Below are 25,732 nucleotides of genomic sequence, written 5' to 3'. Positions count from 1 at the left end.
TCATCGAGGATACAGTCAGAACTTTTGAAAGAGAATGCATCAAGTCAGAATTCATTACAATGTATAGATATCCGATCAAGACAAAAAACTGCATATTCCTTCTATTATGAATGTTCCTGTCACTACAACATATAGAAAATAAGCATAGAACTGGACAAAACACAGTTTGATAAGAAGTAGCATATCCACATTCGGAATACTTCACTACACACATATGAGCCGAACATGTAACTTCCTACATATGGCAATTTCTTACTAACTTGCATACGTGCCTCATCAGTGGTTGCATACTACCTCCTATTAAGGTCTTCTATATATCCTATATTATTGCTGAAGATAAAGAGTTTATAAGTGTGTTTGGGCTACATTCGTGGGCTATGTTTGCCCACAGTGGCACACCCGGTGGAACAATCATTTTTGTGCCACAAAAATATTGAGATTCAAACCCACTTATTTATCTACTGTAGTAGATCCAGTAGGATAATCTACTAAAACTGAACTGGTTGGAATCAGTTCATGATCAGCATTACAATCTTCATGTTGAACTCCTATGAACTGCTCTTCAAACCAGTCTTTGACTTGTTCTTCAAACTGCTCCTGTACATTCTGCACAAGTTTCTTTGGGATAGTACTTTTTGCGGCATCATATTTCTTTTGAACTATATTGAACATCTCCTCAGAATGCCGAGTGAACAAAAATGCACCCTAGTTTCCTCCAATAAATCAAGGACAACCTTAAAGGCTTGAAGCATTTCTTTTGGTTACACCGAATCCTCTTGAAAGTCTTCTTAAAGCTCCACTCGACCACTCCAGTTCCTGGTGCCACGTCTTCAGGTACCTACATAGATGACAATAAGCTTAATGGGCTCAAGTCCTATGATTGGCACAAGGTCTTACAGGTATTCTAAGCTATAGAATTAGTGTATCGATAATCGTGATGTGTTAGCGTGATTATGATTATGTAATATTGTTGACATGACTTCTTTGTTGCTTTGATAGTTCATCCTCCCAATTACAATAAAAGAGTGCTTACAAGAAGATGTTAGAAATTCTATATTCAAGATCAGTGGTATGGTGAGGTATGCTTACTATCAAATTGCATTGATTGCATTTTCTTCAATTTAAGCTGATTAATCTGTAGACTGGTTATGAAAATATCTTACATGGACATGTGAAATAGGTGGATATCTCAAAAAGAGATCTCCATATCGAGCATCGAGAAGGCTAGGGTGGAATCCATCGAAGCTGTATGCTTGCTTGAGAAGCACTTTCCTCGAGCATTATGACAACTCAAGTCCACTTGCCTGTGCACATAGTTGATGAGGTAGCTATTGCAGGTACCGTTCATAGTCGATGGATGTTTTTTCTCGAGCGGTTTATGAAAACTTTGAAGGGATTTATAAGACAAAGAGTAAGACCAGAAGCAAGCATGGCAGAGGGATGGCTTGTGCAAGAGTCATTAGTATATATCACAGAGTTTCTTGCATCCACGGATCTCGATATGCCACAAGCTTGGCATAACAAGGATAATGATTGCATCATTGGCGAGGTTCCCCAAGGAAAAGGGATTGAAAGAAAGATGAGCGAAGAGCAAATGGAGAAATTCAATAAGTTTTGTATCCTCAATAGCCTTGAGATGCAGAAGTGGATTGAGAGATATGAAGTGGCCAAAGCAGAAAGAATAAATGCAAGGACGAGATTCAGAGTAATGTATAGGCGATCGCAACCATATCCACGGGATCTGGCTCTTCTCCCCACTCACATGTCACTTGATTGGCTACAACTGGCTCTACTTAAAGCCGAACGCGATGGAGAGACAATAAGCGAGCATGAGCGAGAGTTATCATCTGGATGTATGATGCATGTAAGTTTCTTACCTCTTGACGTAATTAATTATTTGTGGAAATATACGGATGCATCTTCATTGTTTTAATGATGCTCTTTTACAGTACAAAAAGTATAGTGCATTATGGTCATATGGACGACATTTTCGCATGAAATGCATCGATTCAAAGAGAGTCACGTATGATTGTGGAGTCATGGCTAACTTCACACAAGATAGCTGAGCAAGTGCTTTGGATACCAATCTACTCTCCTCACAGTTGGATTATTGTGGAACCATACGCGAAATCTATGAAGTTGATTTCAGACAATTTGGTATTTTCATTCTTGATGTAAAATGGTTTAGAACTATATACAACGGTCCCCATGCGACAGTGAGAAAAGATAGTAGCAGTTTCTTTGCAATAGACTCCACCAAACATTGGACCAATGAAAGTGATACTTTCGTTCTTCCAGAGCACTGTGAGTAGGTGCATGCTAATGATTTAATTAATCGAAGCTTTCGTTTTTAAAGATCCATTGATACATGTGCTTAAGCATAATTTCATATATATAATTGATGACATCTGGCACCCATCTTCAATATAGGTGGTTTTTCATCCGGATCGTTCTGATCCAAGATGGTGGTACATGATCCAAGTTGCACCACGAAGTAAGCAAATTTTTGAAGATAGAGATGTGGATATGGAGATGCCACTACAATGCCGTATCCAATTGATCCTGATGAATCTAGTGAAGAAGATGAAGATCACAATATGAGCCAAGAGGAAGATGCACATAATGACATCGCACGGGAGGATGATGGAGATCACGATATTGAGAAAGAAGACAACCATCATCAAGAATCACCACACTTTATTAAAGAAGATGATCGAGTACTTTTAGTTGAACGTACGACGCTAGAGTACGATGATGATATAGGAGATCAACTCGGTATAGAGTTAGAGATAGACTTGTTTGGCACGTTAGACTTGGCTCAAGATGAAATAGTTGATGTAAATGCTCTTCATTGATTTTTTTCATCTCAAACTTGGACATGAATATATGAGCTTCAAAGTCTTGATGTACATGCTATCAAACTTTTATTCTCTCAAAAGATCAAACATGTATGAAAATTCAAAAAAATTTATCATTGGAAAAAACTAACTTTTAAGGCCTATCTGAGTAAAAAAAGCTCTCTGGAAAACGTCGCTATAAAATAGTATCTCAGTATCACTATATAGCGACACTTATGTTTCTGATAAACATCGCTATATAATGACTTTAGAAATCGTCACTATATAGCAACGTTTGCTTAAAGTCACTATATTGCTATATTGCGACGCTTTACGGGATGCGCTTCCCATATTGACGATTAGTGCCCCACGTGCGCTAAACATCGGTACTTAAACATTGCAATAGGATCCCTGTGTAGTAGTGTTTCTGCCATGCCAGATTAGATTGCCCTGAGCATCCTCAAAGCACTGAGGCTCAGTTTTAGCTTCCATCACTTGGGTCATGAGAGCAAAATTCACCTACTTCTTAGCATTCTGAGTGTTGGCCTTGGTTCTCCCCAATATAGGCTGATCTTTAGCATCTGGAAGTGTCAACCTAGCTCATATGGGAACTGTATTTTTTGTAAGAAAATAATACGTCTGTGCTCAACAGATAACAGGATCTCGTACGCAAGAGAGGAAACAAGATAGTATGGAGAATAAAAAATTTGATTACTGTACAATTGATACAATAGATGGCACTGCCTCCCAACTATGCACTCCTGTGAAAGAAGCTTCGATGGCGTGCTGGAAACAGTAGAAGACAGAGGTTGAATGCTAAGGAATCAAGGTTGCTGTAGCCAGTGATGAAATGGGATTCACGGGCTTGCTCTTATATAGCCACCAGTCGTAGTCAGTTAGGCTCAATTGGGTGGCCGACCCAGTCCGCCCAAAATGGTCGACTGGGGGTCGGTCCTGAAATAAGCCACCGACCATACGATAGAACCGGTGTGCAAAACAGAGCAACTAACCTACGGATTCTGTTCGGCCCACAGCTATCCGGGATCATCTGAGGCTCCAAACGGGCCCCGCAACTCGAGAGTGGGCTGGCCCAAGAAATGCTCCATCTACCCTCAGTGCGGTCAGTCAAGGGATGCCTTCCCGCACTTGCATGTAGCCTAGTTGGCAGTGTGCCAACTCTATTTGAAGCCGTCTAGCCATCAAGCCACACATGGCCCCCATCTGGTGTCCAAACCACGACCTACCGGATAACCGAGCTACTCAAATGCCTTCTCCTCATATGGGGGGCTTACAAGTAGAGTTAGCTCGTTCCCGCGTAGTTACATGAGAGTGGAGCATTGATATCTAACATTTTTAACTGTCCCATTGGGAATAGAATCTGGAAGTGCATCGGGAGTAACATCCTTTGCATGGTGTTGACAATGCTTTAAAATATTGGGTTGTCCCTCTCCATGAGCTGGCTGCAAATGTAAAACATTTGAGGGAAAAGAACCCTCAACATGTGGCAACCTTGCTAGAGTTTGAGAGGTAGAGGTAACATCAACTGGAGAACCCAAATCAGCATCATCCTCATACTGAATGATGTCTAGAGGTGTATCATCATATGGAGGCAACTCCTCACTGATGGGCCGCATGCTATCATGCTCTATAAACAAAACATCCCTTCTTATGATTACTTTCCTTGTGGCTTGATGATAAAAGCATGAAATGCATCTTTGTGGGGTATGGCACGGTTCTCCCCAATATAGGCTGATCTTTAGCATTTGCAAGTGTCAACCTAGTCCATCTAGGAACTAAATTTTTAGCTATCCCACTGGGAATGGCATCTGAAGAGCTAGAAGTGCATCTGGAGTAACATCCTTTGCATGGTGCTGATAATGCTTCCAAATATTGGGTTGTCCCTCCCCATGAGCTGGCTACAAATCTGAAACATTTGAGGGAAAAGAACCTTAAACATGTGGCAACCTTGCCAGAGTCTGAGAGGTGGAGGTAACATCAAGTAGAGAACCCAAATCAGCATCATCCTTAAATCGAATGATGTCTAGAGGTGTATCATCATATGGAGGCAACTCCTCACTGATGTGCTGCATGCTATCATGCTCTACAAACAAAAAATCCTTGCTTATGATTACTTTCCTTGTGGCTTGATAAAAAATCCTAAAGTCTCAGATTTTAGTGCCATACCCCACAAAGATGCATTTAATTATTTTATCATCAAGCTTGGATCAATTTTCAGCCGGTACCAAAGCATATGCAATAGACCCAAAGACTCTAAAATGATTCACCTTGGGCTTGAACCCGTAAAATGCCTCAAAAGGCATCCTATCAACCAATGCTTTGTGGGAGCCAATGATTTTGAATATATATGGCTATAACAATTACTTCATCCCAAAATGCTTTTGACATTCTCTTAGATTTCAGCATACACCATCTCATCTCCGTGAGAGTTCTATTCTTCCTCTCTACAATTAGACTATGTTGAGGCATGTATAGCAATGTTGTGATGCCTTATCCTATGCTTTTTCAGGTATCCCTGAAAAGCATGTGAAGTATACTCTCCCACATTGTAAGAATTAAGTGTTTCAATTCTAGAATTAGTTTGGTTCTCATCGAATTCTTTGAACTCCTTAAACCAAGTGAACAGTTTATATTTTCTTTTCATGAGAAAGAGCCAAGTGAACCTAGAATAATCATCAATGTATGTGACAAAATACTGATACCCTCTATGGGTTGTGACATTCATTGGTACAAAAACATCACTATGCACAATCTACAACACCCGTTGTGCTCTTACTGAACCTAGACCATCCTTTTGGAATGGTAGGCGATGCAACTTTCCAAGAGCACAAGGTTCATACACCTCTTGAGTGGGCTGCTCTAATTTTGGCAATCCTTGAACCATATTATGCTTTCCTCTTCAAATACTCTTATAGACCGATTTTCATCCGCATACACCTTGGCTCTATCCATAGCCTGGCGGATATTAGCTCTCGCAAGTGCTAGCATCTCCCGCATCTGAACTACAAAGTTCGCGGCACTAGGCACTTTCTGAGGTACTCCAACTATAGTCGGATTGGCTGGTCTATAACCATAGTTCAGCTCAAACGGACTGAACCCAGTAGATGAATGTTTTCGTTCTTGTAGAAATAGGCGTGGGATGCCAAGTTGCTTTTTTCCATGTCCCGCTCTTTATCGAGTAAGCATATGAGAACAAGCACAACGTCTTTGAAATTTGAATAAAATATGTTGGATTCAAGGGCTTCAATTCATTCAAATTTGTAACCATATGTCATATTATTATGGACGTGACAACGAAATGAGTGCTTAGTAAAATACTTCCCCTTGCAAATTGATCAAAGAGCTCATCCAATGCGAGGCATAGGATACGTATTTTTTATTGTGATTTTATTTAAGGCTCTGTAATCTATGAATATACTCATAGTGCCATCTTTTTTCATTACCATTAAAGTTGGTGATGACCATGGTGAATTACTAGGTTGAATTCGGCCCTTTCTAAGGTATTCAACTAATTGTCTTTGGACTTCACATTCTTCCATTTGACTACATCTATAGGTGGTTTTTGGTAAGTATAGGTCTCCCTCCACCTTTCAAAATGGCTTTAAAAGACTTATTGACAGAGTGTAAGGACGTCTTTGCTTGACATTACACTGATATGAAAGTTATGTCAACACAGAATCAACTTAAAGCAAGATGATGTGCCAGTGATACAGGGAAGGTACAGAATGAATCCCAACTATGCAAAACAAGTTAAAGAGGAAATTGACAAGTTGTTGAGAGTTGGTTTTATTTATCCTCTCACCCATGTTACATGGCTTTCACCTATTGTGATTGTGCGAATGGAAAACTTAGAATATGTGTGGACTACAGAAAGTTCAATGATGCCATGATTACTGACTTTTTCCTCTACCATTTTGTGATTCTAGCGAGGTCAATGGTTCTATCCTCAACACAACCCTGAATGCAATGCTGATGATTTTCAAACCATTAAAGATAATATTGTTTGCTATGGCGATGCAACTCTGACTGTCATATTGAGTGGGAATGATCACACTATCGTTTGAATGATGTAAATCATAAGTTAAAGTTCTTCAACCACATGCATTCCATAGTGGTTGCATTTGTTGCCTTCCAGTTTATCATGGGAAGACTAGAACTATGGCAAGGGGATGTGAGTTGGAAGGGAGTCTCGATACTATGCATGCACAAAGAGTTTAGCTAGGTGGGGTGCTCCTCTTTATTACCTATTCCAACTCCCACTACTGACATGGATGATCTTCTTAGAACTCTCAACAACAGGTGGAAACTAAATGATGACAGATCCAAATGGTACCTCAGATTTCACAAAAATTGAATTAGGAATGTGCATCAGAAAATGTCGTCTTGCTTGGCTAATTCCTCATAAGGCAGTATGGTCTAATTCAAGAGGACTTAGCATTGGTAAAGGTGATGGAAAATGTATGAGATGTTTAAACTCTGTTGAGGATGTCTTCCATCTTTTTGTTTCTTGCCCTCATGCCAAAAAAGTGTGGAAATTCATTCAGATGGAGTGTGATGAGCCTGTTAACTGGAAAGCTATTCTGCTAGGAGATGCTTGCAAAATAAGGCATGAGCCTTGGTTTCTCATCAGGGCCCATGCTCTCTGAATCATCTGGGTCTCTAGAAATAATTTTTAATTAAATCATAAAGATATTTGTACTGATGCTATGTTTGCTTCATGGTGGGACAGGAAAAAAGGAGACTTGACTTCTTTATTAGTACATACAACCTTGAACACCAGAGGTTAAGCTCAGATATATCCAAACACAAACGTCCTTGTTTCATTTTAGATGATCATGCCAAATTACCCCCCTTCCTGCAAAGAAAAGCTATAGCAACTGGGGCCTCCTTCCCCTCTTCTCCAGGTTCAGCTCCTCATCATCCTAATGGCTCTGCAAGCAAAGATTCTTCCACTTATGCAGCTATTGCTGGTCCCTTCCACTCTATTGTGGGTAGCCTCTCCACCAAATCCCCCTCTATGGCTATGGATTCATCAAATTAGCCCCATGTGATACCTCTGCTCGAGCCAACATACAAATCCCTTGTTTTGGATTTTCTACTCAGTTCTCTCCTACCCTTGCTAATCACACCCAAGTTCTCCCTATGTCAGGCCAAGACTTATCTTCTATGTCCATTGACACTCTTCAGGGCCTTGCTGCGCTGTTGTTACTCAGGGTCACTCTACAAATACTGTTGTTGCTCATGGACACTCCACAAATACTTCTACTACTACTGCTACCTCAGACTCCAAAGAGGAAACTTCTAGCTTCTCCTTTCATCTTTGAGAAGTCACTCTTGAAACTTTTGGAAGTTAATACTTTTGTGGTTCTTCATGATGTAAGGGCTATTATAGCCACAACAAACATCTCTGGTGATATCTTTTTGATGTATTGCATGTTATAAAGCAATAAAGACACATTACTTTTATGCCCAAAAAAAATAAAATTAAGTGGTTTAAGTGGTATAAGTGAATGAAGTGGTTTAAGTGGACTAAGTGATTTAAGTGGTATAAGTGAATCGAGTGGTTTAAGTGGACTGAGTGGTTTAAGTGGTATAAGTGAATGAAGTGGTTTAAGTGGTTAAGTAGACTACGTGGTTTGAGTGGTTAGAATTGATTAAGTGGTTTAAGTGGATTATGTGGACTTGTAAAGTTAATGCTAAAATGTTGAAATATATCGACGTGAATTAGTGCACATATAGCTAGATCAACCCTTGCGACTTGAAAATATAAAGTTTGATAGCGCATATTCGATTGTTCTCTCCTTTTTCTCGATGTTGCCTTGAAAGTATTTGCAAGTCACAAGGTTAGCTCTAGCTCACAAGATGAGCTCTAGCTACTATGTATACCAAATCATCCACAATCTGAATAATTAACTTTCAAGTACAAAATGAGACGAGATGGATACAAGCTGGATATGAGCATATGTCTCTTCCATCACCTAACATATTCTCCTATCCATATCCTCATGTGTAACATACAACACTCTATATGGCATTTGACATAGGTATGATATCGTCGATCTCTTCGACTTCACTGTTGTCACTGAATAGCTCAAGCTTGTCTTCTTCTTCCCTAAATGCACTCGACAACTATTTTTGTATATAATTGTTGCCCAAGAACTCTCATTACAGCGGCTTCACTTGCTACCCTAGCCGCAACATTAAACCCTTTCAACAATCGTAGATTCCCAAAGAAAAAAACTAAATCTACAGCTCTTGATGGCTTTAAATGATTGCATCTCTTAGAATGAATAAAATCATATGCACTCCGATTTTGCTCACATCAACCTGATGCTGTAGCTACAGAGAGCACGAGTTGCAACTCCAATATCTCTCCACCATATTCCTTCCACCAAGTAGGTGCAATCATCATCTTAATAGAATCAAGATTCGAGGGATCTCCAAAAGAGCCTTCACAATTCGTAAACCTCACTCGTTGTTGGTAGGCCAATTTGCCTAAATCTCCTAGAAGCAAGTTCTGACAAACCTCTCAAAGTTACTTATGACGTCTGGATTCTGTGATTGAGCATGAATTTGATATTGTGGATGTATTACAAACACAACTCCATGCAAAGGAGTGTGCATTTGCTTCCATCTCTTATCGGCCAAATATACCACTTGTTGCTTTTCCCTAGATGCAAAGCATACAAATTCTTTAACGTGTCGTATTTCTTTGGACATCTTCCAATACACTTTACCCATAACAAAGGCATCAGCATCAACCATCCTCAACATTGTCACAAATGGCTCCACACCTTCTTTTATTCTTTCTACATTTTTTCAAAATATTGTTGATTGCACAAGATGTACACATTTACTGCCTAGTATTATGTACTGTGTCTTTTTCTCAAGCCAATTCGCCCATCGTCTATCAGCAACAGTCTCGACTATATCTTAGCACACTTCCAAGAATCTAGCAAGAACTAGAAAAGAAGTGGCAAATCTAGTTTGACAAAACTACCTTAGTTGCTTCACAGAGTGCTCTCTAAATACTGCATGCAAGTATTGATGGCTCTTTTATAAAACTCACGATAGCATTAGCATCTTGTAGCACTGGTTGCACAAATGGAAATTGTCCAATATCTTTCAACAATAAGTTGAGAGTATGAGCACCACATGGCACCCATGTCAAAGTGGGATACTTTGCCATGATCATCTCACCCGCGGTCTTATAATTCGATGCATTATCTGTTTCTAATGTAGTAACATTTTCACTACCACCACCAACTTTATGAATTGCCCTTTCTTATATTTTTACAATATATGCTAAAGTTTTTTCTTTTAGAGATGTATCAATACTCTCCAAAAACATTGTTCCCTTGGGAGTAATGCACATTACAATTACCAAGGGTCTAGCCTGCTTGCTAGTCCATCCATCAAAAGCAAGAGTGTACCCATATGTAGGAATAAAATCCAATATCTTTTTTTTAAAGTAGTCTGCCATAATCTGTTTAACTCTATCAAGATGATCCGTATACATTTTATTATAATCCGGCAAAACAAATCCTAGTCTAGCACATGACTTCAAGGCATTACGATATGTCTCATCTCACATGACATTGAATGGGATACCATTTTTTACAAATGCTTCTATCCATCTTAAGTGCTCTTCATGCACTTGTTGTCAAAGAAAACCATCCTCTATAGATGATTGTTCTCCCCTTTTTCTCTTCTTTGCCTGATAGACATTAGTCACATCAAAACTCACCTACAACCCGCTTGCTAGCAAATCTACATCACCGTCATGTATTGATGCACCCCTCACAATTATCGGTGCTTCTCCTTCAACAGTCTCATGAACCTCAGTGCTCACATTAGGACTTGGACGATTCCTTTTATCAGGGTCGAATTAACCACTTTTTTCACTTTCTCTAAATACAATTGCAAAATGGAAGAACATCAGATGGAGTGCATGAGCAAGCTTTAATGTCACCACTGCCAATTCCAAGATAATGTTGCTTGATGCAAGTAGAGCCGCCCGTGAACTTGTGTCCACAATATTTACATTGCACGAAGGAGACCAAGACATGCACTTTTCGTATCTCCATCACATATGACTAAATCTTGCCATGCACCATGCTTTTGTTGGAAAAAATATTAATTTACGTACGCAATAGAAACATACTACAATACACATTTTGTCAAAAGCAACACATATACTTTTAAAAACACTTTCAAGAATGCAATATATTAATTGTCATTCTCTTAAATATCATTATAAAAAACAAGATTATTTTCATTTATCAATAATTATATTTCATTCACATTAGATTATATCCTTGCTAGAATATGAAAATTCATTTTTTAACATTTTTTTGAAAGAATATAAAATATTCTTTCAAAAACAAATGTAAAGGCAAATTGTATTTCATTCATTCACAAACATGGACTCATATTCTATTGAAAGAATATACTCAAATTGTAAATGGCTCATTCACATTCTATTGAAAGAATATTAAATATTCATTCAAAAGAAAGTGTAAGAATGGATAATGAAAATTGAGAGACCAAGATTCATATTCTTTTGAAAGAATATACTCAAACTGTAAATCATTCATTCACATTCTATTGAAAGAATATTAAATATTGATTCAAAAGAAAGCGTAAGAATGAGTAATGAAAATTGAGAGACATGGATTCATTTCTATAATTGAAAGAATATACTCAAACTGTAAATCATTCATTCAGTTTCTATTGAAAGAATTTTAAATATTCATTCAAGAGAAAGTGTAAGAATGAGTAATAAAAATCAAGAGACATGGATTCATTTTTATTCAAAGAATATACTCAAATTGGAAATCATTCATTCACATTCTATTGAAAGAATATTAAATATTTATTCAAAAGAAAGTGTAAGAATGAGACAAGTGTTCTGATAACATTTAAAACTCTAAATTCATAGACACTTTTAAAACTCTTTGTATTCTTCACATTCTATTGAAAGAATATTAAGTATTCATTCAAAGAAAGTGTGAGAATGAAACTCTAGGAGTTCTATTAAACTAAGACACAAAGAGACAAATTTACTTTAACATCATAGACAAACACAAAACAAAATCACATTTCTCACAAGAGATCGAAGGAACTCAACAAGGAGAACCTAGAACTCCCACAAACAAATTTCATAGACACAAAAAGACCGAAAGCACATTTCTCACAAGAGATCGAAGGCACTCAACAAAGAGAACCTAGAACTCCCACAAACAAAGACACAAAGACCAAAACCAGAATTCTCACAAGAGATCTTAGGAACTCAAAAAAGAGATCCTAGGACTCCCACAAAAAAATTCCATCTTATTTCAGACCTTCTAGATTGCTTTTGCAACCTTGAAGGGCCTTTCTTCTTTCTTTTCCTTATTTAATCTCTTATGGTCGGCTAGAGAACCAAGCGTGAGATAAGAGAAACTGGCAAACTATGAGCCTAAGTATAGGAAAAGAGCCTTGTACAAATATGAATGGATGACATGTCAATTTATGGAAAAATCTTGACATGTCATCGTTTTTTTGCACGAATTTTTCCTCCCTGTGAATCATTCATCTGAATTTCTCGCATTTTTTTAATCACGAATTCAATTTTTTCTACTTAGAAGATGAAGGCAACCACATAGTCAAAATGGATTCTGGCCCAGATGAACATTCAGATCTTGTTGGGACTATTGCTGTAGATAGCTAGTGCTATAATTTCATAAGAGACTCCTACAAATGCTAACCAGAGTGTCGTTGTCGGTATCGAAGGTGGATGTCTATCATATCGCATCAGTGCCAGTTGCAGCCATACCCCTCACTGACATGTGGATACCAGTTATCGGATGGAGCATCAATGGATGAAGCTTTTCCCAAGTACTGGTTGATGGTGGATCTGGGGTGAACATCATTACCCTGCATACATGCAAAGAATTGGGCTGGAATAAATGGGAGCCGGTGCCATATTTGGTATGAATGGCTAATCAATAGAGAGTACGTCCTTTGGGCATGCTTCGAGACGTGTGCATGGCGGATGCCGAAATTGACTTTATTGTTTCTTTCATTGTGCTCAACATGGAGGCACCGCAGCTAGATACAGTTTAATATTGGGATGACCCTGGTTATGGCAGGAAAAGGTGAAGCAAAATTGGGCCCTCAATACGATGTCGATGCGGCAAGGTAGACACAAGGTCCACATGCCAATGGGAGTGGTCAATACACTCGAGGGAGTAGTGTGACCAATCATGGACAAAACAGTGAACATGGCGGATGGCCTCGAGGATGCTGAAGAAGAGGAGCTTCTATGCAACAACTCGGATTTGGTGCCACTATTCTCAGTTGATGTCATGGAAATTTTTGCACAACACCACTGGCCAGAACTAGGGACAGATTGGGTGTTACCGCACCTGCAGCTGCAACCTATGGAGGACCTAGTATCATGGATCTGGATATGAAAGATGTCCTAGAATAAGAGAGGGAATTGAATTTGAGGAATGAATGATGCGGCTAATGCCCGTATAGGAAGATGCCCGAGAGACGGTGTTCTAAGTGTTGATGGGAGCTCCAAGCCTATGAAGATCAGCACTCTTAGAAAAGGAATTCTGGAAGGAACTGGTGTCAGTGCTAACTGAGTTTGTGGACATGTTAGCATGGGACTATTCCAATATGTGGGGGATAGACCCAAAGATTTACCATCATTGGGTTGACTTGAAGGATGCCGTGCCCACCAAAATGCACTGAACTTATCGTATGAATCTGCATGTGGCTAAGCAGGTCAAGACGAAACAAGAGAGGATACTGTAGGTGGGATTCATTGCACCAATCGAGGATCCGGAGTGAATCTCTTTGATTGTGATTGTGCCCAAGAAAAACAAGAAGCTAAGAATTTGTGTGGATTATCGAAATTGAATGCAGCTACAATGCCAAAACCATTTCCACTCCCACATACGGATTCCATGCTAGCTGAAGTGGGAGGCACGAGATCTATTCATTTATGGACGGGTACAATAGATATAACCAGATTCAGATGGTGCCACAAGACCAGCCAAAGACTACTTTCATTATGGCCTGGGAGCTGTATGTGTGCACGGTCATGTGGTTCAGTTTGCGGAATGCACCATCGACCTCAGCATGTTCAAAACCAAAGTCAATCCCTTGGATCACTTGCAGCTATACTTTCAACGCTGTACAAAAGTGTCGTTTAGCTTGAAACCAATAAAGTGTGCATTTGTGATCCGGAGTGCCAACCTATTAGGGCATGTGATCAACACTCAAGGAATAGCAGTCATGGATGTTTTTATCAAATTTATGCTTATAGATTAATATAAAATCTTGGCGAAAGTTTTCATGCTAATTTTTTAAGTTTCACAATATTGGTAGAATATAGTATCTTTTAATATATTTTCTTTTGAATTGTAAAGGAAAAAATGTAAATCTTGGCGAAATTTTTAACTTTTTTGCATAATAATTTCAAATCTTCGTGAATATTTCAAATGTTCATTTTATTAGGGCATACAAACTTTTGACTCCAATATAAAAGTTTACCTTTTGACCGAAACTAACTTGAAAAAATTATCCATGCTAGCAGTGGACCCAGATAAAGTGGCAGCAATCATGCAAGTGCCAGCACTAGTAAACCCAAAAGAATGCGTGCGGTTTCTGGGACATATACGATGGCATGGTCATCACCTCTATTTCTTGGCTCACATCACCATACCCCTGAATGTGTTGGTGCACGTGGAACTCAAAACGTTTGTATGGTCCACAAAATGTGAGAAGGTGTATTGGTAGTTGAAGGTACAACTTTCTAGAGCACGTATCTTGATCCCTCTACATTAGGAGAAGACCTTTCTTTTATTCAAAGATGCCTTGGATCGAGCAATTAGTACCGTTCTGATGCATCAGGACGAGGTAGGGTGGTTTCAGCCAATGTATTGTGCAAGCCGCAGACTATCATCGGTAGAGCGAAACTACTCAGTAACCAAATGTGAAGGCCTCGGGGTGGTGTGCATTGTGAAGAAGTCTCGCCACTACTTGTAGGGGCAATGTTTCACTCTCCATCTCGATCATTTGGCGTTGCTATACTTGGTCAAGCAGCAAAACTTGATGGGGAGACTGGCCAAATGGATGCTCCTACTACTGCACGAGTATGATTTTTGAGGTGGCACATAGACAGGATCCCAACACATAGTGGTGGGCTACCTATCATAGCTAGAAATAGGGGAGCCCACAATCAACATTGAAAATGAGTTCCCGGACGTGGACCTCAATGTAGTTTTGGTGGCCGTTGCGAAGCCATGAGAGGGGCCAACAACCTAGGGCATGCCATGGTCATGGTATGATGAGATGATGCACTTCATGATGTCTGAACAAATGCCGAACTATCTCAACAAGGATCAATGGAAGCGATTAGCACTCAGAAGCCGCAGATTTGAGGTGGTTGTTGGTCAACTCTACCACAAGCACTTGATAGATGTTCTACTTTGGTGTGTGCTTTTGTAGGAGCAAGCAGCGGTCCTCACAGAGGCGCATTGTGGGGTGGCAAGAAGTGGTCATGTTGTGGGAGCTATTATGGCTAAGAAGGTGCTGCAAGAAGGGTTATGGTGGCCAAGACTACAGAAGGATGCCTGTCGATTCACGCTACAGTGCGATCTATGTCAATGGTTGGGACAGGATCGGAACCACATGCCGATGCAGCCAGTGCTTCCTTTGGGTCCTTTCCAGAAATGGGGTTTGGAATTCATGGGTCCTTTCAAGCCGTCATCTGTTGCTCAAACTCAAAATTTTTATGTGCTAGCAACCATAGATTATTACACCAAGTGGGTGGAAGCCTAGCCACTGTGAGACAACACTACATGCTTTACAACCAAGTGTTTATACAAGGATGTGTTATGTCGGTTCGGCTGTTCGATTGAGCTTCTGAGCGACATAGGAAATCATTTTGTGGCACAAGTGGTGAAGGAGATGACAAATTCCTACATGGTCATTCACAAAAAGTCATCACCTTATTATCCGCGCAAAAGTGAATGGATAGGTGGAGTCCTCCAATAAGAAGTTCAGTAGTTTACCACATTACTAATGAATAGTCATCGCACGTATTGGGGTGAGAAGCTCCTTTCCACAGTCTGGGCATACCGCACTTCTTACAAAGTCGCCACCAGCCTGACACCATTCAGGTTGGCCTTACAAAGGCAATGAATAGGGGGTGCCTTTAGCTAGAGAGGGAAAAGATTGAGGCATACAAGGGCATGACGAATGGATACATACCTTTTCTTTCTGCACCATACTGAAATTGAAAGTGCCAATAGCTCCCCCATATGAGGTGACCAAGATAGAGTCCTCAATTTGGATACATACCTTTAGTTCCTTCAATGACATTGCACTATCCCTCATGGCTTTGATCGGAAAGTTCAATAAACAATAACACGTAGCTTTGTGTCACTTTGAATGTGGCTTTCTCGTTAGAATGAAAAGCATAATATTTTAGTGAAGAGCAAGTGTAATGGCATAGTTTCACTCAAGTGACAGTCGTGGACATTCCTTGGGCACTTGCTGCATGCTATTTCCTATTGTGTGTTCTTTGGCAATCCATGTGTGTATTTAACAAGCTCTTCCATTGAATAAAGCCAATAGGAACAAGCATGAGTCTAGGCCTACATATGCTTTCCTTTCATCACTTGTAAGTATCAAAGCACACTTCCTTTCATAACTATGTGTGTGTGTGTGTGTACAAAAGATATTGAAGATCCCTTCTGCATAGTTAAATGACAAGACTTGAAGAGAGAAGTTATATTTCAAGACCAAACAAAGCCACTTTGAAAATGAATTTGTATAAAAATTTCCAAAATGATGATATTTTAGTGAAATAGAAACCATGAATGTCTTTCAAGAGACCTTTAACAGCAATCAAGTTTGACAAAATTTTTATTGAAGGGGGATAGATGTCTACGTACCTGCCACCATCCCAACAAGAAAAACAAAAGTGAGAAAATGTTTTAGCTTAATTGGGAAGACAAGTGTCATGAACACCCCCTCCCCTTGTTATTGCATTCCCAATAATAAAATAATATGCTTAAATAAGCTTATGTGCAATTTTGTTAAAATGTAAAGTATATAAAGTAAGAGAAAAATGACTTGCAAAGTACATTCTATATTGACTCTTACAAAGTATAGACATTTTGCATGATAATCTTTTGCATAATGTAATTCTTTTAAGAGATAAAATGAGGTTGAATCAACGAAATGAACTATAATGTAAAAAATTTTAGGACCTTTCGAGCATCTTGCATCATTTTAGGTGCACATCTTGACTCTTTAGTGCTTTGGCCTCTTCAATGGCAAGTGGCATACTTGCATGGGGTCTCTTCACGTGTCGAGAGAAACTTTGCACCCAAGGCTCCATCACCATAAACTATTGGGAAGATCTTTTTCTTGGGTTGTGCTTTTATCATTTGAGAATAGGACCTTGTTATGATGGCATTTGTGAAGCAACGATAGGGTTGCCTTAGTAGCCATTAAAGTGCATGGCTTTTGGTGCATGTGATTGGCCCTTCATACAGCTGACAGTGGCATGTGATTTGCTCTTCATATAGCTGACGGTAGCATCAACTACAAGTGGCAATCCATGGCTACTAGTGGTTAGATGTTTTAGTGTGGAGAAGGTCATGACTCCTACAAATGTGATGGGCAAGAACACAATTTGGTCCGTGTAAGCTTAATTTAGGATGTGTGATAATTAATTAATTTGCATCAACAAACCTGGAGCCTGTTTCTATATGTGCCATCATTGTCAATTCATGAAGCAAGCTAAGAAGTGTCTTGAGTCTCTAGAATCATTGTAAGTAGCAACAAACATGGTCATGGTGAGCTGTTGCAGGACTTTCTAATTTATTGAGTCTTTAATATATGAGTCATGAATCCTATATTACATTGCCTTTCTATCTCGTGGGTTGAATATTTAAGTGTGCATATTGTCAATCAGCGTGTTGTATTTTATGTCCAGACTACATATATGTGTAGATTACATTTTGAGTGAAATCCTTTATTGCATTTGCAAATTGCAACTGAATCCTATTATTTGGTATTAGATCGAGGTTGGTTGAGAGCCTATGACACATTGAAAGACTTCAAGGTTTGTTTGAGGGCCTATGAGGTATCGATTTATGATAGCATGTAGGGTTAGGTCTATTGGAAAGGTTTAAACAAGGTTAGATTGTAAGAGCTTGAGTGACTCTAGTTGTTTTGCTCAAAGTCTACTGTTAGACCTAGACAGGTTAGATAAATCCAAGTATTGTAGATGATTGCCAACTACAATGGGGAGAACCATTGGATGGCATTGAAGCACGTGACCTATACCCGGCCATCAGGGTGAGTACGAGGCCCCGATGAGTAGGAAGCCATGGGGGTCGTAGCACGAGCTCGAGTGAAACGATCGCCTGTGTAGATCTTGGTGGTAGTAGCAAATATTCAAATGAGAACTTTGAAGACCAAAGTGGAGAAAGGTTCCATGTGAATAGCAATTAGATGTGGGTTAGTCGATCCTAAGATATGGGGTAGTCCTGTGTCAAGGGCGCACTACGTGCCGAGCATCGAAAGGGAATCAGGTCAATATTCTCGAACCGAGACGTGGCGGTGGACGGCAATGTGATCCAATTTGAAGACACCGATGGGGGCCCCGAGAAGAGTTCTCTTTTCTTTTTAACAGCCCGCCCACCCTGAAATCGATCACCTGGAGATAGGGTCCAGTGGCTGGTAAAGCATCGCACGTCTCGTAGTGTCCAATGCACCCTCGATGGCCTGTGAAAATCTGGAGGAGCGATTGCCGATCATGCCCAATCGTACTCATAACCGCATTTGGTGTCCAAGGTGAACAGCCTCTGATCGATAGAACAATGTAGGTAAGGCATGGTGGCCTTCAACTAGACTCTATTTCATGGAGAAGGGATTGTGGAAGCTGGTCTTTGGCATAGACAAGAAAATGACAAATCAATTGGAGGTGGACAAGTTGGCCATTGGGGAGGAGAACAACCGAGAATTGGTAATTCTAGAATCTCTTTTTGGTATTAGGATCAAGCACTCCGAATCTTAGTTTAAGTAAAAATTGTTTAGTCTTCATATGGGTGACAAGGAGAGCTTAGGAACTCATCTGCATCTTATGCAAGCACTCCTTACGCATTTGAATGTTCTTGGTTCGAAAGTAGAAGTGGATGATACAAAGGCCATACTTCTAGCAAAGTCTATGCCAACGGTAGAAGTGGTTGATGCAAAGGCAAATACTTTTAGCAAGTTTATGCCCAAGGTACTTTGAGACTATCAAAATTTTGAGAATGGATGATGAGTTGGATTTTTTGGATGCTATATGTTGTGAAGAGAAAGGTGGAGAACACACATATGCTGTGAAGGAAAAAAAGAGAGCTAGAAGGAATGGAATTCAATATAGTAGTGTCTACCAATATTGTGGAAGAGAACGACATATTGAGAGTTTTTTTATAAGAAGTAGAGAGATGAAAAGCTGAAGACATCATGAGAGAAGGCTTATTGATCAAGATCCCCTCAAAAGAAAATGAGTTTAGTAGATGCAAATGTGATTGATGAAGATTCCCCATTTTAGAATCGAAAAGTGTGGCTTATTTTCTCTAGACCTTTGTGGATGGGTAATTCTTTTCGAGAGGTTTTGGCTCTTATTGGGTATTCTTCTTATTTTTGGAACTTTTAGGAATTTCAAGTATTCCTTGTGGGTGTCGCATCTGTGTTGGTCCCCCCCTTTTTCACATGTTTTTGGGGAATTTTGGAGCTTTGTCATCTAATTTCTTAGAGCTTTCCTCCGCTCTTTTCACTTGTGGTGTAGAGGAGGCATATCGAAGGAGATCTATGATCATCCTAGGTCTCTCTCTCGCTCGCTCTCTCTCACACACAGGAGGAGAAATTTTTTAACATCAGGACTCGTTCAGAGAGCATGCATGCGGTTGGTAGTGATTGCATCGAGCTAGTTGCATCATGCGGCCGGTACGATCGCATCAAAGATACACGAAAACAGGATCGTCGGTTTGCTACATCATGTGACTGCACCTTGGCTATTGTGCCACGTTGGAGAGTTCATATGAGAGGCGTCATCTGAAAATGTTGCTATGAGGCTTTCTTCTCTCACAACCAACGAATCGAAGGTCGAGAGCCATGGAAGGGAAGGTGCGTCTTTGTTAATTTGTGGCCTTTGAGTACTTTGTTGCATCCGTTCTTTGCTGCCCACTTCTGGCAAGAACATCATACGTATGGCGCTCTTCCTGTTTTGTGTTAGTTTTTCTTTACCATATTTGCCTCTCCTTGCAATTGCACCGCTACCCTTGAAGAGAAAACAATCACACTTGGTCGTATGTTGCACCACTACCACCTCGAAGGTTTCGGACTCCGGGATTAGAAATACGTATCTGCGTTTTAGTGACATGGTCCTGGAGCCGTTGCCTGTCCCGTATTTGAGGTTGATGGGCACCAAGCTACCATGTAGTGAGTGGATCCTTGAAGACCTGCCAACCAAGCTCGGAACTAGCAAGCCCTGTCGCACACAGATCCCCCATCAGAGAAATGAAGACAGTGGAATTGAAAGGTTCAATTTGGAGATCCTTCGTCAGCTGGGTCCAGATACAGACCATGCTACCTATACTTCGCTTTTGAGGCTTTGCATTAGTGCCAAGGCCCTGTCTGAGGGCAAACTTGTGCATGAACACATGAACAACCGTGGCTATGAGGGAAACACATTTCTGCGTAACCTTCTCGTCCAAATGTACAGCAAGTGTGGGAGCCTGGAGAATGCACGTGCTGTATTTGACAAAATAGTCCATCGGGATTTGTACTCCTGGAATATTATGATCGCAGGGTTTTCCCAGAACGGGAATCTGGATGACGCAAGGGCATTATTTGCAGAGATGCCACACAGAGATGTAGTCTCCTGGAATGCCATGATCGCAGCGTGTTCCCAGAATGAACATGCCAAGGAGGCCCTGCAATTCTTTGTTCAAATGCAGGTGGAAAGCTTCGAGCCAAACAAAGTCACCTTCGTCTGTGTTATGGATGCTTGTGCCAGCGTTGCAGCCTTAGAAGAGGGTCGATGGATTCATGCTACTGTTGCTGGCATTGGGTGGGAGTCCGATGTGGTGGTGGGGACAGCCCTTGTCAATATGTATGGCAAGTGTGGGAGCCTAGATGATGCAAGGGCAGTGTTTGTGGACGTTCCACACCTGAATGTGATCTCTTGGAGTGCCATGATCACTACTTGTGCCCAGAATGGGCATGGCAAAGAGGCCCTGGAACTGTTTGGCCAAATGCAAGCAGAAGGCTTCGAGCTAGACAAGGTCACCTTCATCTGCGTTGTGAATGCGTCTGCTACTATAGCAGCTCTAGAAGAAGGCCGCATGATCCATGCTACTATTGCTGGCAGGGGATGGGAGTCAGATGGTGTTGTGGGGAATGCTCTTGTCAATATGTATGGCAAGTGTGCTAGCCTAGATGATGCAAGGGCAGTATTTGCAGATATGCCAAAGAGGGACGTGGTCTCTTGGAATGCCATGATTACAGTGTGTGCCCAGAACAGGCATGACAAGGAAGCCCTGGAACTGTTTGGTAAAATGCAGGCTGAAGGCGTCGAGCCAAACAGGGTCACTTGCATATGCATAGTGGATGCATGTGCCAGTTTGGCAGCCTTAGAAGAGGGTCGAGTGATGCATGGTACTGTCGCTTGCAATGGATTGGAGTCAGATATCATTGTGGGGACAGCCCTCGTCAATTTGTATGGCAAGTGCAGGAGTCTGGATGATGCAAGGGCAGTGTTTGCAGAGTTGCCACAGCAAAATGTGGCCTCGTGGAGTGCCATGATTAGTGCTTGTGCCCACAATGGGAATGGCAAAGAGGCACTGCAACTGTTTGGTCAAATGAAGGATGAAGGCTTTGAGCTAGACAGGATTACCTTCATCTGCATTGTGGATGCTTGTGCAAGTGTGGCAGCCCTAGAAGAGGGTCGGTTGATCCATGCCAGTGTTGCAGGCAATGGATGGGAGTCGGATGTTGTTGTGGGGAATTCCCTCATCAACATGTATGGCAAGTGCAGGATCCTAGATGATGCAAGGGCAGCGTTTGCAGAGATGCCACAGAGAGATGTGATCTCTTGGAGCACCATGATAAATGTAAATGCCCAGAATGGCCATGGCAAGGAGGCCTTGGAACTATTGGATCAAACACAGGCCGAAGGCTTCCAGCCAAATAAGATCACCTTCAGCTCAGTTGTGGATGCATGTGCAAGTGTGGCAGCCTTAGAAGAGGGTCGAGAGATCCATGCTGTTGTTACTGGCAATGGATGGGAATCAGATACTGTTGTTGGAACAGCCCTCGTCAATATGTATGGCAAGTGTGGGAGCGTACATGATGCAAGGGCAGTGTTTGCAGAGGTTCCTCTGCGAGATGTGGTCTCTTGGAATGCAATCATGACTGCATGTGCCCAGAATGGTCATGGCAAGGAGGCCTTGCAACTGTTTGGTCAAATGCAGGGTAAAGGTTTCCAGCCAGACAGGATCACTTTCATATCTGTTCTCAATGCTTGCAGTCATGCAGGTCTCGTTGCTGATGGAAGGCGACACTTTGCCTCTATGAATAGAGACCATGGCATAACCCCATCCATGGAGCATTATATGTGCATGATTGATCTTCTTGGCCGAAGAGGGTTATTGGACGAGGCAGAGGACATGATCAACAGCATGCCATTTGGACGTGTCTCTTCATTATGGTTGAACTTGCTTTCATCATGCAGAATTCACAATGATGTAGAGCGGGCTGCGCGTGCTGCAAATTTTGTATTTGAATTAGATCAAGGGAGTGCCTCTCCATATGTATTACTAGGAAACATCCAGTGAAGGTGAGAAAGGCAATGATTGCTAATGGTGTGAAGAAAGTACCAGGTTGCACCGTTGGGGTGAACAATGAACAATGTGGTATGTTAGCAACACATCACATCCTCAATAGGAGGTTATACACGTTGCAGCGGTTTGAGTAAGTAGATCCCTGAAGGATGTTGGCTAACACATGCAATTCTTCATGATGTGCAGAAGGACAGAGAAAGAACACATTCTTTGGAACCGTAGTGAGAAGCTGACCCCCTCTAGCACACCTCTGCATAGCCGTCTTCTTGAACCTTTGTCCATGCCACCAAGAAAACTACCAGCGAAGGTGATAAAGGCCACGATTGATATGGTGTGAAGAAAATGCTAGGTTGCAATTGTTACAGACACATACATTGCTGACAAAAGGATATACATATTGCAGAATAGAAGACATGCTTTGCTAGCTGGCCATTGCTTTTGCTACAAATTATCTTGTTGCAGAGGTTGAGTAGGCCCATGAAAGAGGTTGGATGACACATGCAATTCTTCTTGAGATGGATGTTAAAGAGAGAGAGACCATACTTTGCTAACATAGTGACCCCCGAACAAAAAGGTTGGCTCATGTCACCAATTTACTCTGATTATTATTTTACCACAGAAGTCAGCTCTTAGGTTGTTAAACGGAATGGGATGTTGGTTGTAACATGCAACGGTTATCTGATCGTGTAATTCACAGCAAGACCTTCTTTAAACCTTTAGCGAGGAATGAGCGTTGTTTACCATAGAGAGAGAAAGGAGATGAGGATAAATAGAGAGTAGAGTCGACAACCGATTGGGTCCCTGTCCCGCTGAGGGCCCCCTCTCCCAATCAGGGGAGAATTTGCTTTATACTTAGAGAACTGAGAAATACAAAGAACACTCTTCAAGAGAGCACGGAACACGCTTCTAAAGAGCTCACTGTGCACACGTATAGCAGACCCAAAGACCTGAGAGGCAACACCGACCAATACCGAGACCTTGATGCTGTCCACACTAACGATGTAGGATGCTTCTGCAAGGCAAGTAAGAGGCTTGTGCTATCTACTGGAATGCAGAGTTATTGCGTGAGTGAGAGAGTGAAAACTAGAAGTGATAGATCCTATGAGAGAACTGAGAGATGATTGAAATATAGAGCTGAGAGTGAGCTGTGTAAATTGTAAAAGAGAGCTGAGAAAGCTGAGGAAACAGTGTCCAAACCTCTCTCCGTTTGCTGGTCCAAACCTCCGACTATTGTGCTGCGTGGTCACCTTCAGATTAGGCTAAACTGATTGCCAAGGGATTGAGGCTAGAGAGTAGGGCTAGATCCGAGGATCTCAGGGGCTGCACAGGAGGCTGAAGTGGAGCTGTAGAAGGACTTAAGGCAAGAGCAAATTGAATGAGAAAACAGGGCAGCCAAGGGGTCCTTTTATAGGGCTGGACTAAGCCAACCCAGTCTGTAAACAGACCGACTGAGTCTGTTTTACAGATTGGTTGACCTACAACCAGCCTATAAAAAGCCCTCCCTAGCTCATTTGCTAGGGGAGTTTTTGGGCAGCCTGCAAAGCTTGTGTAGCCTTTGGGGACCCTATAAGACCTAAACTATAAGATGGAAACACTTAACCTACTGTTTTGTAGTGGGTACTAGTGAACAAGAACTGACTACTGACTTGACCTAAAGCTGAGAGACTGACCTACGTAGCTTGTGCCTGATTGTCCCTAGACAAGGGCTCACAAAGGGGTCACAGCATACGACAAAATCTCCTATCTGGGAACTATAATGCACTTGTCGATGTGGCCAGTATGTCACCTTGCACCCAAGTGCAGGGGTGCATGTGACATTCCCTCCTCAACTTGGCGGTAGGTTCATTGCTTCCAAGTAGTCCGCTAATATCTGGGAAAACTCCTGTAAAAAATCTTCGTCCAACCACACTGCTTCATGGCTACCTCGATCACAGAACTTGGTGTAAAACTCCCGGATCCTGCGTCCTGACCCATGCTTGAATTTATGAAGAAGGATTTGTTATGGCTGCAAAACTTCGGCTTCATCAAGAACTTCAGGTTGTTGCTCGTCAGAAATCTCTGAAAGAGGAGGTCCAAAATATGGCTTCAACCAAGCTACATGGAACACGTTGTGCATAGTCCAATTGTCTGGTAGGCATAACTTCATTGAGACATCATTGATCTTTTGAATAATAGGGAATGGTCTGAAGCTCCTGAAGGACAGCTTAGGGCATCGCTTGCCCACCTGCTTCAATCGTTGCTTAATAATGCGTAAATACACCCATTGACCCTCTTTATATTCGACATCTCGTCTGGATTTATTAGATTGGCGTGTATACGACGCTTTAGCTTTGGTGATGCGGCTTTTCACGGACTCTGTAATCTCTGCCATGGATTTGGTGGTTTTGTTGGCTTCAAGAGATGGAGACACCATCCGGGTGAGGAGTGAGGTAAATCGTCGTCCAAACGTCGCTTCATAAGGTGTGCGACCAATACTCGAAGAATAGGTATTGTTCAGAATGGCCTGCACAAGCGGAAGAAACTGCTCCCACTTTTCCTGAGCATCATGACAATATGATTTCAAAATATCAAATGACATACCATTATACTTTTTCGTCTCGCCGTTCGATTGCGGATGGAAAGTGCTGTGGACATCTGCAGCTTAGTACCAAAATTATCAAACAAGGCTCGCTAAAAGTTAGACGTAAACTTGGAGTCCCTGTCGGATGGAGCATACAATATTTACTAAAGCGACAAACAATAGTAAGACATTGAGTATTACGAGTACCTGCGGATGTTGGAAGTGGTCCCACGAAATCCATACCTATGTCCTGTCCAAACGCCGCTTCATAAGGTGTGCGACTAATACTCAAAGAATAGGTATCGTTCAGAATGGCCTGCAGTAGCAAAAGAAACTACTCCCACTTTCCTTGAGCATCATGACAATATGATTTCAAAATATCAAATGCCATACCATTATACTTTTTCGTCTCG

The 25,732-nt window shown here is 41.2% G+C and overlaps 1 protein-coding gene across 1 annotated transcript; it reads left to right on the top strand.

The window, feature by feature from the left end:
• The first annotated feature begins 19,800 nt into the window (after nt 1–19,800).
• On the top strand, nt 19,801–23,158 carry LOC147903371 (pentatricopeptide repeat-containing protein At3g02330, mitochondrial-like). Its single transcript, XM_087373106.1, has 2 exons — nt 19,801–20,042; nt 20,252–23,158. The coding sequence occupies exons 1-2, from the start codon at nt 20,031–20,033 to the stop codon at nt 22,751–22,753; spliced, it is 2,514 nt and encodes an 837-aa protein (XP_087229232.1). The 5' UTR covers nt 19,801–20,030; the 3' UTR covers nt 22,754–23,158.
• Nucleotides 23,159–25,732: the final 2,574 nt, after the last annotated feature.

Source organism: Dipteris shenzhenensis, chromosome 3 (assembly GCF_047967505.1).
Source record: "Dipteris shenzhenensis isolate YYH24624 ecotype China chromosome 3, Dip_SZ_1.0, whole genome shotgun sequence".
Taxonomy (NCBI): domain Eukaryota; kingdom Viridiplantae; phylum Streptophyta; class Polypodiopsida; order Gleicheniales; family Dipteridaceae; genus Dipteris; species Dipteris shenzhenensis.
This window is presented reverse-complemented; position numbering and strand designations above follow the sequence as displayed.